Here is a 17,343-nt window from a genome sequence, read left to right as displayed (position 1 = left end):
GTCCTTGTCCTCAGTGCAGTGTTTTATTTCCAAATATTATGCTGTCAACTCCAAAATAATAGGTGAATTTCAAACTACTTTCCATCTGAATGATGGATTGAATGAATCTAATTTACATGCTTTTCATTTTATGTAAATTGGTCCAAATGAGGCTAAATCTCCAGGGGTGCAGTACCTTTCTCTATGAATCTCTTCATAGTCTCTTCTAGGCAATATAGTGCTAATTCTAGTTCAAACAAATAACAAAAAGCAACAGACTCTTAGACTCCTGCTTGATTTGATCCATCTTCATCCATATTTGCTCTCAACTGAATTGTGTTCCTTCCAGAATTCATGTGTGGAAGCCCTAAATTCCCCCAATGTGTTGGTTTCTGGAGGTGGGGCCTTTGGAAGATAATTAGGTTTAGTAGAGATCATGGATTAGTGCCCTTATAAGAAGAGACTCCAGAGAGCTTGCTTGCTCTCCGTCTCTCTCTTTCCACCATGTGAGGACACAGGAAGCAGCCATCTACAATCCAGGGAGAGTACCCACTATAAACCAACTCTGATCTTGGGCTTCTGGTTTCTATAACTGAGAAAGTAAATTTCTCAGTTGTTGATTCAGCCACCCGGTCTATGATAGTTTGCTATGGCGATCGGCACACTAAGACAGCTAGTGAGGAATTCAAAGTGCCATCCTGGAGGACTCTGCAGTCACAGTTAGGTGCTGTGTGCAGTTACTTGCCCCAGATCTACAGTCCCTTGCTTCCCACTGTCTTTGGAAGAGGGTTCCCAACTCAGCCAACAAAAGCCCCCACCTTGCAGAAAGTTGTCTGGATGCTTGAGCAGCCAGAAATGTCTGGAAGAGTTAGCAGGAAAACCTTATATGAGGATCTCAAAGGGAGACACATAAAAACTTATTAAAATTAAACCCTTTCATATTCAACTTATTAATTAAAAAAGGTTATAATAGCCTGAAGGAGGAGGCTGAAAAAAGCAGCAGAACTTTTGTCTAATTGCTTTCAGAAAGAACCACTTAAAATCCTCTGCCAAAAGCATCTCTGTTGGCAGGTGAGCTTCAGCATTCCTATGACACTGGTATGGAATTCCTTCTAGCAGGTGTGTTCATCTAATTACCTGTAAATCCTTGATCCTTGGAAAACCGCAGGAAAACAGTTCCACTCAAATTCAAAATTGGTAGGAGAGATGCATATCTGTCTGGCCAACACTGCTGGGTAACACTTGCCCTTAATGTTCACCAGCCCAGGCTTTGCCTTCCAAGGCCTGTGGTTGCAGACACACTGTGTGCTCCTGCCTGATGGCTGTGGCTCACTTGAACCCTGGCCCTGAAGCACCCTTTGCCTGCCTTCAGGCCCCTGTGGTCCTACCCCCGTGTGGAGGAAATGCTGGGTAGGCTCTTCAGTTTGTAAAATCATGTTGCTTCCTAACTATAAAAATAAAATGAATCCCTGGTACTAGGTGTGGAAAGTTCAAACAAATAAGAATACAATTATAGTGAATCCATCACTTGGCAATAACTAGTATTTACATTTTGCTTTATTTTCTTCCAATAACTTTTCTATGAATATCCATATGAACACACATATATGAACATCCGTATGATTATATATGAATATGCATATGAATATAGATGTGACGAGGTACTTATATTTATATAGTTGTGATTATGCTGTCTATATTATTTTACGTCCTGACCTTATAAAAGTAATACAGGAACAGGATAATAAAAAACAATGTAAGTGGATACAAATAAAAAATAAGCATCCCCATCAGCCAAAGCAAAGTGTCAACCACTTTTAGCCAGTTGTAATTGTTAGTGCGCTCCATGGGTTGAAATGCCTCCAGATGAAGGGATCCTCTCTCATGAAGGGCAAGGGGACCCCCGCTGCCCTACATCCTCCCTGTCCTTTACTTCCAGGCTCTGCTGGTCACATTTTTATTTTTAAATCTTTGAATTGAATAGCTTCATTGTGTTAGCTTATACACTTAAATCTTTATTTCCTTATTAACTTTAACTATTACCTTTGGACCTCCCACCAGGAGAGATGAAGGACTTCACACCCCGCATTCCTTTCTCCCCCTTCTCTGCCAGTGATACACACTTGGCTAATTGTGGTGTCAAACTCGTTTGCTCTCTTCTCTATCTGGAATTGAAATTTCCATGATGCTTCTGTCGATTGCAGACTTGAAAAGAACATCATTAGCGTTTATAATAATAATATTATTATTATAAATATTATTCCATGCAGAAACAAATATTGTATCATGAATCTTGTGCTGTTTGTAGAAAAAATATTTAAAACCCCTCACAATCGGAGGGAGAGGGAAGTGGGGAGGGGAGCCCACTCTACTCGTGTTTGACATTTGATATCGACACTTGGCTACTGCTTCTCCGGGCTGATCCAGCTACAGCACCGTGTGGGTGTGCAGATTCCCTTTCTCCCTGCCCTGGGCTTTCTGCATCTATCTGCTCCCACAGTGATCTTCTAGAGCACCCCTTCTTGTTAGATTTCACCCATGGGCTGGAACCCCTTCTCTAACTCCTTGGATTCCTTGTATGTTTTGCTGACATAATTCATTGAGTGATTCTGTTAGGAAGTGTCTATGAATCATACACTTTCGAAGTGCTTATCTTGATTGGATATTGACTGGGTATAAATTAATTTTTCCCATGAGACTTCAGCTGCTTGCTCTGCTGTCACCTAGTATCCGATGATGCTGATCTGTGTCTGATGCCAGTATGGTCATCATTCATCAAGAAGCTGTAGGTTCTTTGCTTTAGAGTGCTTTCTCTGTCCTGGTGTTCTGAAACTTTATGAGGTTTTGGGCTATTTATGAGCTCTGAGCTACTTGATGGGCCTTTTCAGTGCAAAGGTTCATACCATCAGAAATGTTCTTCTCTTATTTCCTTTCCTTCAAGCTTTCTGGACTCTCATCTTGAAATGCTTATTAGGTGGATGGCCCTTCTTCATTAATCCTTTCTGTTTATTAATGAATTTTTCTGTTTTTTTTCCCCCCTGTATTCCATGTGGTGTCCATAACTTTCCTCTCTAGTTCTTCTATTGATTTTTTTTTCCCCAATCAAAATTTTAACTTCCCTGCATTCTTGATCTCAGACTGCTCATTTTTTGAAAGAGCCTCTTGGGTCTCAAGTGTTATGTTAAAATTCTTCCAAGGTGCCTTCTCTTTCCTGAATCATCCTTGTTATTTCTGGGGTCACCTCTGCTGTCCTGGTCTTGGGGATGCTGATCGTCTTCAGGTCTTGGGCAATCCTTGTTTGGTCATTGGCATTGCTGGCATTTCTGAATGGAAGTGCCAGTGTGGGTCAGGTTTCCTGTCAATGACACAGGCAGGTGGGGTCCAAGGACCCCAAGGGGGCCTCCCCCACAGAACCAAGTGAAGAACATCACTGGCTTCCCACAGGATAGAAATCAAACTCAAGCCAGAAGGAAGTGAGAGCAGAGTTTACTGAATAGTGTAAGTGATAGAGTGTAGTAGATGGGTTGTCTGGGAGACTCAGAAAAGGAGAGATGAGTCTCCCCGTTGTTTGGGGTTGGGGATTTTTATTGGAAAGGGGCCTGGGGTATGTGTTCCTTCAGGAATCCAGGGTAGGGTCTGATCAAAAGCAAGTGTCAAGTGAATAATAGGTGATATTCTATAAATCACCGAAGGCAGGGGTATTTGATGCCAGTGCCACTGAGGTTTGTTTGAAGCTAATGCCCTGGAACTTGGGACCTGATTCTTAGATGCTGGCCGGTATGTGGGGGCCTAGGACGAAACTCCGAGAATGATTCAATTTCTTCTTTCGCCCTTGGGGTGGGAGCATAGCTTCTTTGGTTTACTCAAAAGAAGAGAGCCTTACCCTGGGGTACCCACCCACCCCTCAGGAAGTTTATACTCCATTAAGAGGAACTTTTCTTTGGGGTGGGAGACCCCCTCAATTGTTCCAAGTAAAGGGCTTTACTCAGGCCCTGGCTTCACCCTGTGTCCATTCTAGCTCTTGGTACCTGCCAACTAGGGGTGCTCGTGATGTTCCACAGTACCTCTCTCTACTTACCACGTTTTCAGCCCAGACTTGCTCTGCTCAAACTCAATCATTAAGATGGGCAAAATAATCCTGCCAGTTTTTTTGGACTAATGACAGTGGTCCCTTTTCTCCATATTCTGTGCTTTTGTGCATGCATTACATTTTGTTCTCCTATAGCATGGTTTGAATAGGATTTTAGGAGAGAGAAGTATTGGTATTTTCCTACTTGAGATGCTTTTTAGAGTTAAAACAGCATACTATAAAGACTTCTGATGTCATTAAAATTTTAGTAAGAATCATTGATAACAATATACTGTGTTGTTATCAATTTCTGTGTTTTTAGAGAAAACACAGAAATTTTTCTTCCTTTTTTCATTGTTCTTTCATTTTAAATACAATGAGATTTTTTGGTATACAAATCTTTGACCGTATCTTAGGACAGATTTCAAACAACAGAGTTGTTGGATCAAAGACTAAGAACCATTGTTTGGACTCTTTTTAAAAAAAATACTTTATTTAAATTCAATTTGCTAACATATAGTATAACACTCAGTGCTCATCCCATCAACATTGTTTGGACTCTTGATACATAATTGCCAAATTGTTTTCTCCAAGCTGTTGTTCCAGTGGCTACTAAGAACCTAGCTCATTATATTCTCACAAAACAAAAACAAAAACAAAAACAAAAACAAAAAAACCCCCAAAAAACAAAGGTGGCTGGATGGCTCAGTCAGTTAAACCTTCAGCTCTTGATTTCGGCTCAGGTCATGATCTCAGGGTCCTGGGGTTGGGCTCTGTGCTCAGTGTGGAGTCTGCTTGAGATTCTCCCTCTCCTGTGGCCCCTCCCCCTGTTCATGGGTGCATGTTCTCTCTAAATAAATAAATAAATAAATAAATAAATAAATAAATAAATAAATAAAATATTTAAAAATAAAACAGACACACAAACAAAACCTTCCCAAACTGTAAGAGCAGATAGCTTAAAAATTGTATTTCTTTGCTTACTTATGTTATCAGTTATTGTTTCCATATATTTTATTAGTTTGTCTTTCCAGTTTTGTGAATTGTCTGTTCGTGTCCTTTTTGTGCTCCCTTTTATTTTATTTTTATTTACTTTTATTTATGCTGTTTATAATGCTCAGAAACTTATATTTTTATATTGGCAAGGCTCTCAGTCTTTTCCTTTGTGATTTCTGTAGTTATACTTCCAACTTCAAATGTCCTTTGACCATGAGAGATGGGTTACATATTTATATATATTTCATTTTAGGTTTTAATCACTTGATTTTTTTTCTTCTTGGTCTTCTCCTTTTAAATATTCTCTTAGTTTTGTTCATGTCTTACTGCATTGAGTAGAATTTCTAGGATAGTGTTACTTAATAGTAGAGGCGATGGGCATGTTGTATTTTTCCTCATTTTAATGGCAGTATCTCTGTAGTGATTTCCAAAGTAGGGTGTGTATGATGTTCCTTTTGATGTAGGAAGAAAAGAGAAGGAAGAAGTTACACTTCACTAACATCCACTCTGGAGAGACATGGACACCCTCAATTGCTCATCTGCCTGCTGGTCTAATGCAATGGGGGTGACATGTTCAGGGCAGGTGGGTGTCCTACACATGGTGGTTTTACCTTGTTTTCAGTGACTTCTTCATGCCCTTGTTTCCAGTGACTTGTGACACAAGTGCCTGGTTAGAGGGATTTACAGATTCTCTTAATTAGTTTTAATTAGACTAACACTCAAAAAAAAAAAAAAAAAAAGGGCAAGATGTGTGCCAAAAGCTCTAGCTTTTGGATCATGCTGATCATGCAGGCCCAAGTGGACCTCAAGACAATGGCTGAGATGGCATTTCCTGCAGTCTCCAAAGGAGACCTTCATCAGCACTTTATGAATTAAAACACTGACAAGCCAAATCAGACAAAAGTTGGCCAAAACCATTGAAAAACGTGAAAAAGACTATTTAAAGTGTTGATCTATACTCACTCTCATGAATAATGAAACCTGACCCAAATCTTTGGAATGAAATGGGAAATGACTACAGATGGCTTTTGTACCACAGTGAAGTGTGGGGCTTATTTTGGGGCAAAGTTCTTAAAAGAGTTGTCAAACACGGGGAGTCACACACTCTCCATCATAAACAGGCAAATGATCCACATTTGCTGATCTTTTCTGAGATGGCAGGATGTCTGCTACACACACTTAAAGATGACACTTTAACAAAGGTTTGAGGAAATGACTTCTTTTCAAAGGAAGCTCATGCTATGGAAAGAGCATTTTGAAAATCATGGTTTTGGAAATGTTTCAACCATGATGTGATTTTGTTGCAAAAAAAAAATGTGAGTGTGCTATCTATAAACTCAAATCTGCAAAGTTAAAAAATCTGGAAACAGAATTTTGTCAACCACTTAGGAATCTTCCAAATGAAGAGATCAAGTGTTTTTTAGACCCATTTGTTAAAAATGTAAAAATGGGACTGCTTGCAGTTTGCAAAATTATCCATTGACATTAGGGAAAATGAAACTTTACCAGCCCATATCGGCAAAATCTTGGTATGCTCATAGGATGGAAATGCAGTGAATACTGTGATTGAGTAAATACTGCCAGTGACATTTTTCTTCAGTTTAGATCTGTGTCTCTTTTTTGAGGTGTATTTTTGGTTATGGCAGATGTTAAAATCAAGTATGGAAATACACCCAACCTAAAACCAGATATTTAAATCACTGCCTAACAAAGTGTTATGCTGAGATTTTCAATAAGCATGAATGATATTAAATCACATTGCTTTCAATAAAAAGAATCTAATTTCTGTGTTTTGAGAGAAAAAATCATTTATTTAAGCAGTGTTTTAAATTTATTAGTCTAGAGTTAGTTGCACATAGAATTCTCATATTTCAGAATGTTTCCTCTTTGTGCTTTCTCTATTTGTTTTAATAAACTTGTCAGAGATTTGTCTAGTTTATTGCTTTTGTTTCAATAACCAGCTCTTTTATCTGTTTTCTAATTCATCTCTTTCATTATTTCTATGTTCTTAATTTATTTTGTTGCTGGGAGTTTTCTAAGAAGTTAGCATTTAAGACTTATTTCATGTTTTTCCTTTCTCTTTAGAATAATGAAAGCAAATGCCTCACATTTTATCTGAATGTTATTTTGCTATATACCTCATATACTTTTTTCTATGAATTATTTCCATTTTTGTTTTTTTTGAAGATAAGCTTGTAATTTTAATTTAAAAACTTTGACCTAGGAAGTATTTTAGAGTATTTAATATTTAATATTAACAAATTCAATTTTAATGTGTAAGTTCTAGGGATTGAATGTGCAGCCTGATGATTATAATAGTGAATAATATTGCATGGTGGGGCAGTGGGTGGCACAGTCAGTTGAGTGTCCAACTCTTGGGTCGGCTCAGGTCACGATCTCAGGGTTTTGAGATGGAGCCTGCATTGGGCTCTGTGCTCAGTGTAGAGTCTCCTGGGGATTCTCTACCTCACCCCCCTCTGCCCCTAATCCCTGCTGAAATAAATAAATAAATCTTTAAAAAAATATTGCACTGTGTACTTGAGATTTGTGAAGAGAGTAGATCTTCACTGTTCTCACCATAAAAAAGAAATGGTAATTATGTGACTGATGGAGGTGTGAGCTAACACTAGGGCGATAATTGTTTTGTGGATATATAAATGCATCAAATCGACTACATTGTATACCTTAAACTTACACAGTGTTAGATGTCAAGCATATCTCAAGAAAGCTGGACAAAATGTTGCTTTTAGTATTAAAATATTGACTTTTATTCTTGCTTCTATTTATATTCAACTGTGCCAGACCTACTTTTGAATACTTTTACTAAAGTTTACTTTGTGGTCTTATATTTGCTAAAATTTTTTTTAAAAAGATTTTATTTATTTATTCATGAGAGACACACAGAGAGGCAGAGAGAGAAGCAGGCTCCATGCAGGGAGCCCAATGTGGGACTCGATTCAGGACCCTGGGATCACGCCCTGAGCCGAAGGCAGACACTCAACCACTGAGCCACCCAGGTGCCCCTGTGTTTGACAAATTTTTGTAAATGTTCATAGAAATCTGGAAAATGGGGGATCCCTGGGTGGCTCAGGGGTTCAGCGCCTGCCTTTGGCCCAGGGCGTGATCCTGGAGTCCCGGGATTAAGTCCTGTGTCAGGCTCCCAGCCTGAAGCCTGCTTCTCCCTCTGCTTGTGTCTCTGCCTCTCTCTCTCTCTCTCTCTCTCTCTCTCTCTCTCATGAATAAATAAATAAAATCTTAAAAAAAAAAGAAATCTGGAAAATGATCTCTGGGGGAGTGGACATACACACGTGTGCTCACACCACATTAAATCAGCCTTCGTAGGAAAATGTCAATATTATTAATATCCTCTTTAATTTTTGTCCAGGTAATTTGTCAAAGGCTTAGAGGATGTACTTAAGTCTTCACCAATGTTTTAAAATGAGTTTTCCTTTATATTTAAATTATTTTTACTTTCTAACGTATGATGCATAGAGGTTTGTGACTAATATATTAATTTGAATTTTACCCATTTTAAACATATAATGACTTTTTATACTTGCAGTGCTTTTTGTTTTAAATTGTTTTGAAGTTGGAACTTTCTTTTCTTTTACATTTGCCTTAAAGTCATTTCCCATCATTTGATTTGTAAACCTCTCTACTTATTCTACTTTTATTTTTAAAAAATATTTATTTATTTGAGAGAGAAAGAGAGTGAGCATGAGCACGGGGTAGGGGTGGGGAGGAGGAAGGAGAGGTGGAGGTTGAGGGGTGGGGGTGGCTCCCAGAACCCTGGGACCGTGAACTGAGCCGAAGGCAGATGCTTAATGGACTGAGCCACCTAGATTCCCCTCTTTATCTTACTTTAAATTACCTTTAAAGGCAGCAGTTGATGGAGATTGTGTCATTGTTGTGGCTGCTGCTTTTTCTGAAGGAAGCTGAGTCTTCCTTTTTTTTTTTTTTTTTTTTTTTTTTTTTTGTGAGTGGCCTGTGTTTTGTATGTGGACTTTTCCTTATCTTTGAAATTCAAAATGTCACGAGGATATCTAGTTTTGTAAGTGTGGTCACTAAGCTAATGGTGGATTGTTTTCCTGTTGTAAACACAGAACGCTGGATGAAATATAACAAAAAATTTGAATTTGTAGTGCTGCCAGTTGTGCCTGCTTGCTTTATACTTCCCCCTGCCCCTTCCCCTGCTCTGCCGTGCATTGTAGGGACTGAATCCTGCAAACTGCTTTTCTAGACTTCCTGGCCAAAGAGAGGCATCAGCAGGAGATGAGAAGGTGGAGATAAAGACAGAGGCCAGGCTGTATCTTCCCACCTCCAGCTCCCTTTGACACATGTCTCCAGCAGTAGCTCTCCATCATCTTCCCAGAGCAGAGCCCCTCCCTCCGTGACTCCAGCTCCTGCTGAGCAGCCTCTACCACGGTTCTTGCCCTTTCCAGAGCTACCAGCCCAACTTTGAAGTTCTGGTAATCCTACCTTCTCCATACATCCCTCTAGACCAGCAGTGGCAATAAATTTCTATTGTTGTGAATCTCTGCTAACCATGCTCTGTTGGGCTTGTCAGCCTTCTACCCACTTAGCCCACGGTTTGAAATCCTTTTACTGAACTACCTGACTGCTCTGTTTTCCTGACTGTACTCTGACTGGTAAAATAATTTCATGTGAAAGAAAGAGAAGGAAACTCAGAGCCCAGAAAGGAGCGAAGGAGAAGACGTTGCTGCAGAGTAGGAAAACCCAAAAAGGCTCTGGGGTTGGGAGTTTTTATGTCCACGCTGGGATAAAAACTGTGGTCTTGGACCTGCAACAGGCAGCAACAGGAACTGAGACCATGGCTTGGCTGTCCCTCCTTTAAGTGGAGACTAGACTCAGTCTGCCCACTGCTCAGCAAAGTGGCACAGGTGTTTATCTCTGCCCAGACAAAGGCTGTACAGTTGCCAGTAATAAATCAGAACTCCAAACCTGGAGTTCAGAGAAATGCAGTCCAAATTTATACCATGCATTGGTGCAGACATGCCAAGACAAGAATGAATGTGCAAACTGGTCCTCAGCTTGGGATGCCTCTGGCACCTGTGCCATGGCCATGGCTTTCTGAGTACATGCACCTTCAAAGGCAAGGGTAGCACCTGCTGACGATGCTGCTGGAGTTCCTAACCACAGAAACTGGTAGACCACAGCCGGAAACAGGTTACTGCTGGAAAACATCCGAGGACAGAGAGGATTAGTGAGTCCAGAGACTGAGATGACAGAGTGACGTTTCGAAAGAAAGTTGTGAAAAAGTGGAAGAATAAAAGGTAAAAGAATAAAAATTATAATCCCAGATTCATACTCCATGAAAAATGAGGGAAGATTTAGGAAAGAACCAAATCAAACTGCCAGATGTAGAAAACAGTCATTTAGGTGAAAAAGTCAGTGGACAGGTTCAGCCATGAGTCAAAAAAGAATTGGGAGTTTAATGTTGAGGAAGTTGTTTATAAATACACAGAGAGATAAAAATATGAAAATTAAAAAAAGAATTCAAGAGACCTGGAAGATATAAAAATGTAGCAACAATATAATAATAATGTAGCAATAATGTAATCTTAAGATTTAGTTCAAGGACCAATAACCACTCTGGGTATTTTAAAAAGGAATGAATCTAATACAGGGAATTTGATGCTTACCACTCGTCAAATGGCTGAGGAACTGGAATCTAGGTGGGTCTCCAGAATGACCCCCAGAATAATTTAGAATTGACCTTCTAGGAGAGTTACTACTGCTGAGACTCCCACTGGAAAACCCTTCCTGTTCCTAAAACTTTCTCTTGACCCCCAGAAAGCTGGAGAATTGACCCCTGAAGCTGTGATCCAAGGATTTAAGAGACACTGCTACTCTTGCCGTCATCACCACGACCACTTCTTTGCAGCCAGGAAGCTGGAGAGTGGATAGTGGAATATTGCCGCAGGAACATGTCATGTTTCCATGCCTTTTGTTTCCTGTGGAAACAACCAGAAGTGGTCAGGAAAAAGCTTTCATTCAGTGTCATGCTGGAGCCAGACCATAATAGCTTGTGAAAGGCATTTGTTAAATTTTCAGGAATTTTATGAGCCAGCTATTAAATGTAGCCATTCTAAAATGAATGATAAATGAAGCATAAACTTACATTCTTAAATGAAGTATCAACTTACAGATAATTATATTTAAGAAACGAAGGTAATAAATACTAAAAACTCATCACTTCCTAATTTTGTGACTACATTTTCTTGTTATTTATATAGCTTTGTGGTTGACTTAGTCCATGGCATCTGTGGAAATGGTGTATGTGGAAATATGTGGAGATACTGTATAATGGTGTGCTGGTACACTATAGCACATCTCTTCCCAAGTCCATGTTCAGTGACATCATGTTGACAGCTTGGAGTTGGCCTTTTGTTGTAGGAGTATTTACACCATGGAAACAGGAAAAATACTGCAAATCAAGGCTGTTAAATTTTTACTTTAATTCCAGTGTATTCAACACATGGTGTTATATTAATTTCAGGTGTACAATATAGTGATTCAGCAATTCTGTGTACTACTCAGTGCTTATCAAGATAAGTGTACCCTTAATCCCCTTCTCCTAGTTCACCCATCCCCGCTTCTGCACTGCAAACAGTCAATAAAACTAAAAGACAACCTATCAAACGGGAGAGGATATTTGCAAATGACATATCTGATTAAGGGTTAGTATCTGAAATATATAAAAAACTTATATATAACTCAACACCTTAAAAAAAAAGACTTTTTTTGAGACCTAGCTGGTAAACTTTACCAGGTGTACCACGGCTTTCATCTTATTTCTACATTCCAAACTTGCAAGTACTTTTGAATATGGGAACTAATTCTCATCCAGAACTCTAGTAGCAGTAGAGTACGGAAAATACATTTACTAGCTTTTTAGCTTCTTCAGTCACATAGAATATGAATGGATGTTGGATGAGCTGATCAAGAGTACCAAACTTGAATAAAGAGGTCCAACATACATCTAATAAATGCTTACAGAAGAGAATATAGAGATTGGGAGAGAGTCTATATCTGGAAACGTAAACTTAGAATTGTCCAGATTGAGTATTAGCAGGTGAAGAGCAAGTAGATATCTCATCAGCAACAGATGATCTTCAAAGTTCTAAGCTAACAAGTAATTTATAATTCTCTACCTAGTTGAATTATAATTAAAATGAGATTGAAATAAAGTTCTTTTAGACAAAGACTTAAAAGTTTTCCATGTACAGTTCCTTGATGAAAGAATTGCTAAATTCCCTTTACTAAGAAGGGAATTGAACTCAGAGGAAAGAGTGCCCTGCAAGAAGCAACAATGAGAAGAGCAATTGGTGAACTTGTGGAAGAGTCTAGAAAAGCCTTGGCTAGAAGCTGGCACAATAACAGCATCAACAGTGACTAATAACTGGGGGGCTTGAAAGTAAGGTTGACCTGAACTATTGGACAATAATAACATGGAAGAACAAGGCAATCCAAAGATGATAAGCCACTCAAGAGATGAAGATGAAAAGCAGGTTTACAGAAGAGAAGCCCAGAATGCTCAAAAGTCATAAAAAGATGCCTACATTGGCAATCAAGGCAATCCAGTTAAGAAAAATGAAACAGTCTGATAATACCAAAACAAACACGCTCCTTGACAAACCATTGGTCACTAAATTGCCACGACCATGAGGATGGTTTTAAAATATATCCATAAATTTTTTGATACTTTGTCTTTCAAAAGGTGGAGACTACTTCCTCCCCCATGAGTGTGGGTTGTACATAGCCACTTGCTTCTAATGAATTCAAAGTGGTGAATGTGATGGCATGTAATTTCCAAGACTGAGTCCTAAAATCTCCCTCATGTCTCTTGGATCACTTGTCTGGGAGAGGCCAGCTATGATGTCATAAGAACACTTGAGCAGCCCTGTGGCAGGGACCACAAGGAAGTGAGGCCTTTCGTGAATAGCCCTATGGGTAAATCATCTTGGAAGTAGATCCTTTAGACTCAGTCACACCTTCTGCTGGTGGTAGCTCTGGTCAGTATCTTGACTGCAAACTCAAGATCTCCTGAGCCAGAACCTCCCAGCCAAGCAACTTCTGATTCCTGCCCCACAGAACATGTGAGATAATACGTATTTGTTGTTCTAAGCCACTAATTTCAGGGGTAGTTTGTTTCGCAGCAATGGAAAACTAACTCAACCATTTTGGAGAGCAACTTGGCAAGATTGTGTAATATTTTATTTAGGCATATAGGCTATAAGAAATGCCTGCAAATATAAACAAAGAGACACATATGAGGGTATTCGTTGTAGCACACTCTTAAAAAAAGATTTATTTACGTGTACCTGGGTGACTCAGTTGGTTAAGTGTCTGCCTTTGGTTCAGGTCGTGATCCCAGGGGTCCTGCTTCTCCCTCTCCCTCTGCCACTCCCCCTGCTTGTGCTCTCTCTCACTCTCAAATAAATAAATAACATCTTAAAAAAAGTAAAGAAGATTTATTTATTTTAGAGAGGGGAGATGAGTAGAGGGAGAGGAAAAGAGGATCTCAAGCAGACTCTACTCTGAGTGTGGAGTCTGACCCGGGCTCAATCTCAGGACCCTGAGATCACGAACTGAGTGAAACCAAGAGTCCCATGCTTAACTGACTGCACCAACCAGGTGCCCTGTGTACTTTTTTTTTTTTTTTGTAAGTTTTATTTCTTAAGGTAATCTCTAAACCTAATGTAGGACTTGAATTTGATGCTGAGATCAAGAGTTGCACCTCCTTTGAGCCAACAAACACACCCATTACAGCATACTTTAATGTCAGTTGCATAAAGAGTAAATAAATTACAATATATTGATACTGTGGAAAACTATGGAGCAGTTAAAAATACATTAGGTGTTATGTGTATGGATTTGGATAAATCCCTGAAATTTAGTATAGAGTGAAATGTGCAAATTGTAAAAGCATATGCGTGGTGTGATATTATTTATGTAAATTTTTTTTTTTTTAAAGTTTTATTTATTTATGATAGTCACACAGAGAGAGAGAGAGGCAGAGACACAGGCAGAGAGAGAAGCAGGCTCCATGCACCGGGAGCCCGACGTGGGATTCGATCCCGGGTCTCCAGGATCGCGCCCTAGGCCAAAGGCAGGCGCCAAACCGCTGCGCCACCCAGGGATCCCTATTTATGTAAATTTAAAGATATATACGGCAATACTATAATATATTCTATAGAGATGCTCCCAAATGTAGGAAAATTTAAAACATGGATGGGAAGGATGCATTTCGGTGGAGGGAAGGAGGTGGAGGAATAGAATAAGTGGGCAGGGCATCAATGTAATATTTCTGTTAAAAAAAATCTGTACCAAATAAGGTAAAATATTAGCCTGTATTTAACCTAAGTGGTAGGTCCATGCATGCATTGTATTGTTTGCTGAATTTCCTCTTTGTTTGAAATACTCTTTATTGCCATTAATGTAGATTTTCATTCTTTTATTTTTGGGGTTTCTTCTTGGCTTCGGAAGGGTTGCCTCTCAGCACATTGTCTTTTACTTTTCATGTGTTATCTCCTCCCTTTACTGTGATATTTCCTTATGAATTTGCATTCTTATTTCATACACACCCTGCTTTCCTGTTTGTAAGGACATAACCAGAAACTGCAAAATTGTCTTCTTTCTTGTATCATAGCATTGTTGACAGTATGTTTTTTGCTCTGCATCTTTGTGAAAGTGCTTCCTCCTCTAATGATGCAGAACTTTTTTATGCAGACCCCCACGTTGGTGTTTTTCTGCTTACTCATTCCTGTCTGATTTGAGCTCTAATCCAAACTCTGTTTGCCAGTTGGCATGCCCCTGCAGGATCTTCACCAGGGAACACGATTGTTTTTTAAGTGCTTTAGTCAAATGCCGGGTGTCTGGCTGGCATTCATGGAGCGCGTCTTTGCTGGAGTAGGATGGGCTTCTGTTGTCTCCCCATCACTTAACTCTTGGACCATGACGAGGAGACACACATTTCTGGGGTGTTTAAGATATTCTGCAGTTCTTTCTTAGTCAAAAGTAAGACACAAAAAGCCGTAATCCTGTAGGTCTTTGCTCCAAGGGTCCTTCTTACTGATACCCGTGCCAGCAGCAGATTTCACATCTCCACGTGCAAGGCCAAAACCCTTCCATTTCTAGCCCCTTGCATATTGGGAAGGGTGACCTGAGTACCTGGAGGAAGAGGTGCTAAGGACAGTGGGGATTTGATCCTGGCTGCTTTTATTTTTATTTTTAAGATTTTATTTATTCATGAGAGACACAGAGAGGGAGGCAAGAGATACAGGCCGAGGGAGAAGCAGGCTCCATGCAGGGAGCCAGATGTGGGACTCGATCCCGGGACCCTGGGATCATGACCTGAGCCAAAGGCAGATGCTCAACCACTGAGCCGCCCAGAAGTCCTGACCCTGGCTCCTTTTAAAAAGAACTTCCCACATAGACTGAAGGGTTGCCTGATGTTATGGTTGGCCATTGCTGAGTCCCTGGACTAGGAGAGAATTGGGGTAGATAAAAATCTTTTCTTATCCATTTACCATCTGACTTTGCTATTTACTCTCTCAATTCAAAATGTGGGTGTGCCACTGATTGTCATTCTGTTCCTGACCATGCTGACATAGTGGAAGCTTTATCCACAACCTAGCATTGGTGCTATTGGGAGTATCATTGTTTTCATGTCTTCATGGGTATTTTTAGAGGAATTTGGCAAAGACCTTGTCAGGGCTGGCTGGGCTCTCTAACTTTTAGAACGGAAGGTCAACATTGCCCCTTGTATGTCTGGTAATTGGGGGACAGGAGCCTCTGTGAAATCTGCAGTAGATTCCATGCACACCCCAGGCTCCTGCAGAGAGTGCACTCTTCTACTGATGTCTTGTACCTCCTTTCCAAAGTCCATTGAAGACTTAAAAAAACTCTAAGTTACTTGAAAAAGTTTCAGACCCAAGTTAAAATGCATTTCTCTAGATTTCTTTCCCCCGTCTCTCTGTGGTCCATTACCAGAAATGTGTGTGACCTACAGAAACTACTTTAGGGCAGTGCCTCTCAAACAATTTGTGGGGAAGGATTAGTTCACACATGAAGTCAACTGGTCACATGCTTAGATGTTGGGACAAAGTTGTAAACTGCTATAAAAATTTCTATGCTTTCTTTCAAATCCTGTCCTTATCTCACTGTAGACCAGCAATAAGCAGTGTTCAGCTGGCAGTGGTCCACAGACCACACTTTGAGGAGCACTGCTTTGAAAGGCCCTGCAGAATTACATTTTGGGACAAGTATTTGTCCTGAATAATAATATCAGCCTACAGCAGTATGCCTGAATCGTTGATCTTGTAGAAAAAAAAAAAAAAAGTAAGGTATGTTAGTCTGGGTTCTCCAGAGAAACATAAGCAATAGGATATATAGATAGAGATTTGGTATAAGGAATTGGCTCACACTGTTATGGAGGCTGAGAGGTCCCAGGATCTGCCATTGGCAAGCCGGCGACCCAGGAGAGCCAGTGGTGTAAGCACCAGTCCGTGTCTGCATCCAAAGGCAGGAGACGATGGTGTCTCAGCTTAGCAGTTAGGCGGAGGGAAGAAATTGTCCCTCTGCTTGTTTCGTGCTATTCAGGCCTCCAGCAGATTGGATGAGGCCCACCCAGCTTGAGGGGGGCACTCTGCTTTCCTCGTCTACTGACTCAGAGGTTAATCTCATTCAGAAAGACTCTCACAGACACGCCCAGAGTCATGTGTAAGCAAATCACGTGAGCCTCCTGTGGCCCATTCAGGTTTGACACATAAAATTAACCATCTCAGAAGGGCATCATCTCAAGTAAATGTGAGTGGGGCTCTTCTGTTTATTACCCTGCCAGGAAACATGCCAGTTCCCTGACCCTAAAAACAGGAACCACCCTTTCATTTGTTACTGGTTTGTCTATTATATTAAGTGTTATTTCTGACATAGTTAACATATAGTGTTATGTTCATTTCCGGTGTACAATATAGTGATTCAACAGTTCTCCACATTACTCAGTGCTCATTAGGGTAAGTGGACTCTTGGGGTGCCTGGGTGGCTCAGTCGGTTGAGTGTCTGACTCTTGATTTTGGCTCAGGTCATGATCTCATAGTCTTGAGATCGAGCCCCAAGTAGACCTCTGTGCTCAGCATGGAGTCTGCTTAAGAGTCTCTCTCTTCTGTCTCTGCCCCTTCCATCACCACCCCCACCTGCCTTACGCTCTCTCTCTAAAAAAATTAAAATAAAAAAAGATAAGTGTACTCTTAATCCCCTTCACTTGTTTCATCCAC

General features: G+C 40.1%; 1 protein-coding gene across 15 annotated transcripts in view; it reads left to right on the top strand.

Annotated features, from left to right (window-relative positions):
* CALN1 (calneuron 1) overlaps positions 1–17,343 on the top strand; it is a 529,301-nt gene that overhangs the window by 132,788 nt on the left and 379,170 nt on the right. The window contains exon 1 of one of the 15 annotated variants that reach the window (XM_072837566.1): positions 13,027–13,164. The exons of the other annotated variants lie outside the window; for them this stretch is intronic. Within the exon in view, the coding sequence (XP_072693667.1) occupies positions 13,163–13,164 (2 nt within the window). The 5' untranslated portion in view covers positions 13,027–13,162. Of the gene's footprint in view, positions 1–13,026; positions 13,165–17,343 lie in introns of those variants that run through there. 15 annotated transcript variants of the gene reach the window in all.

This window comes from Canis lupus, chromosome 8 (assembly GCF_048164855.1).
Source record: "Canis lupus baileyi chromosome 8, mCanLup2.hap1, whole genome shotgun sequence".
Taxonomy (NCBI): Eukaryota; Metazoa; Chordata; class Mammalia; order Carnivora; family Canidae; genus Canis; species Canis lupus.
This window is presented reverse-complemented; position numbering and strand designations above follow the sequence as displayed.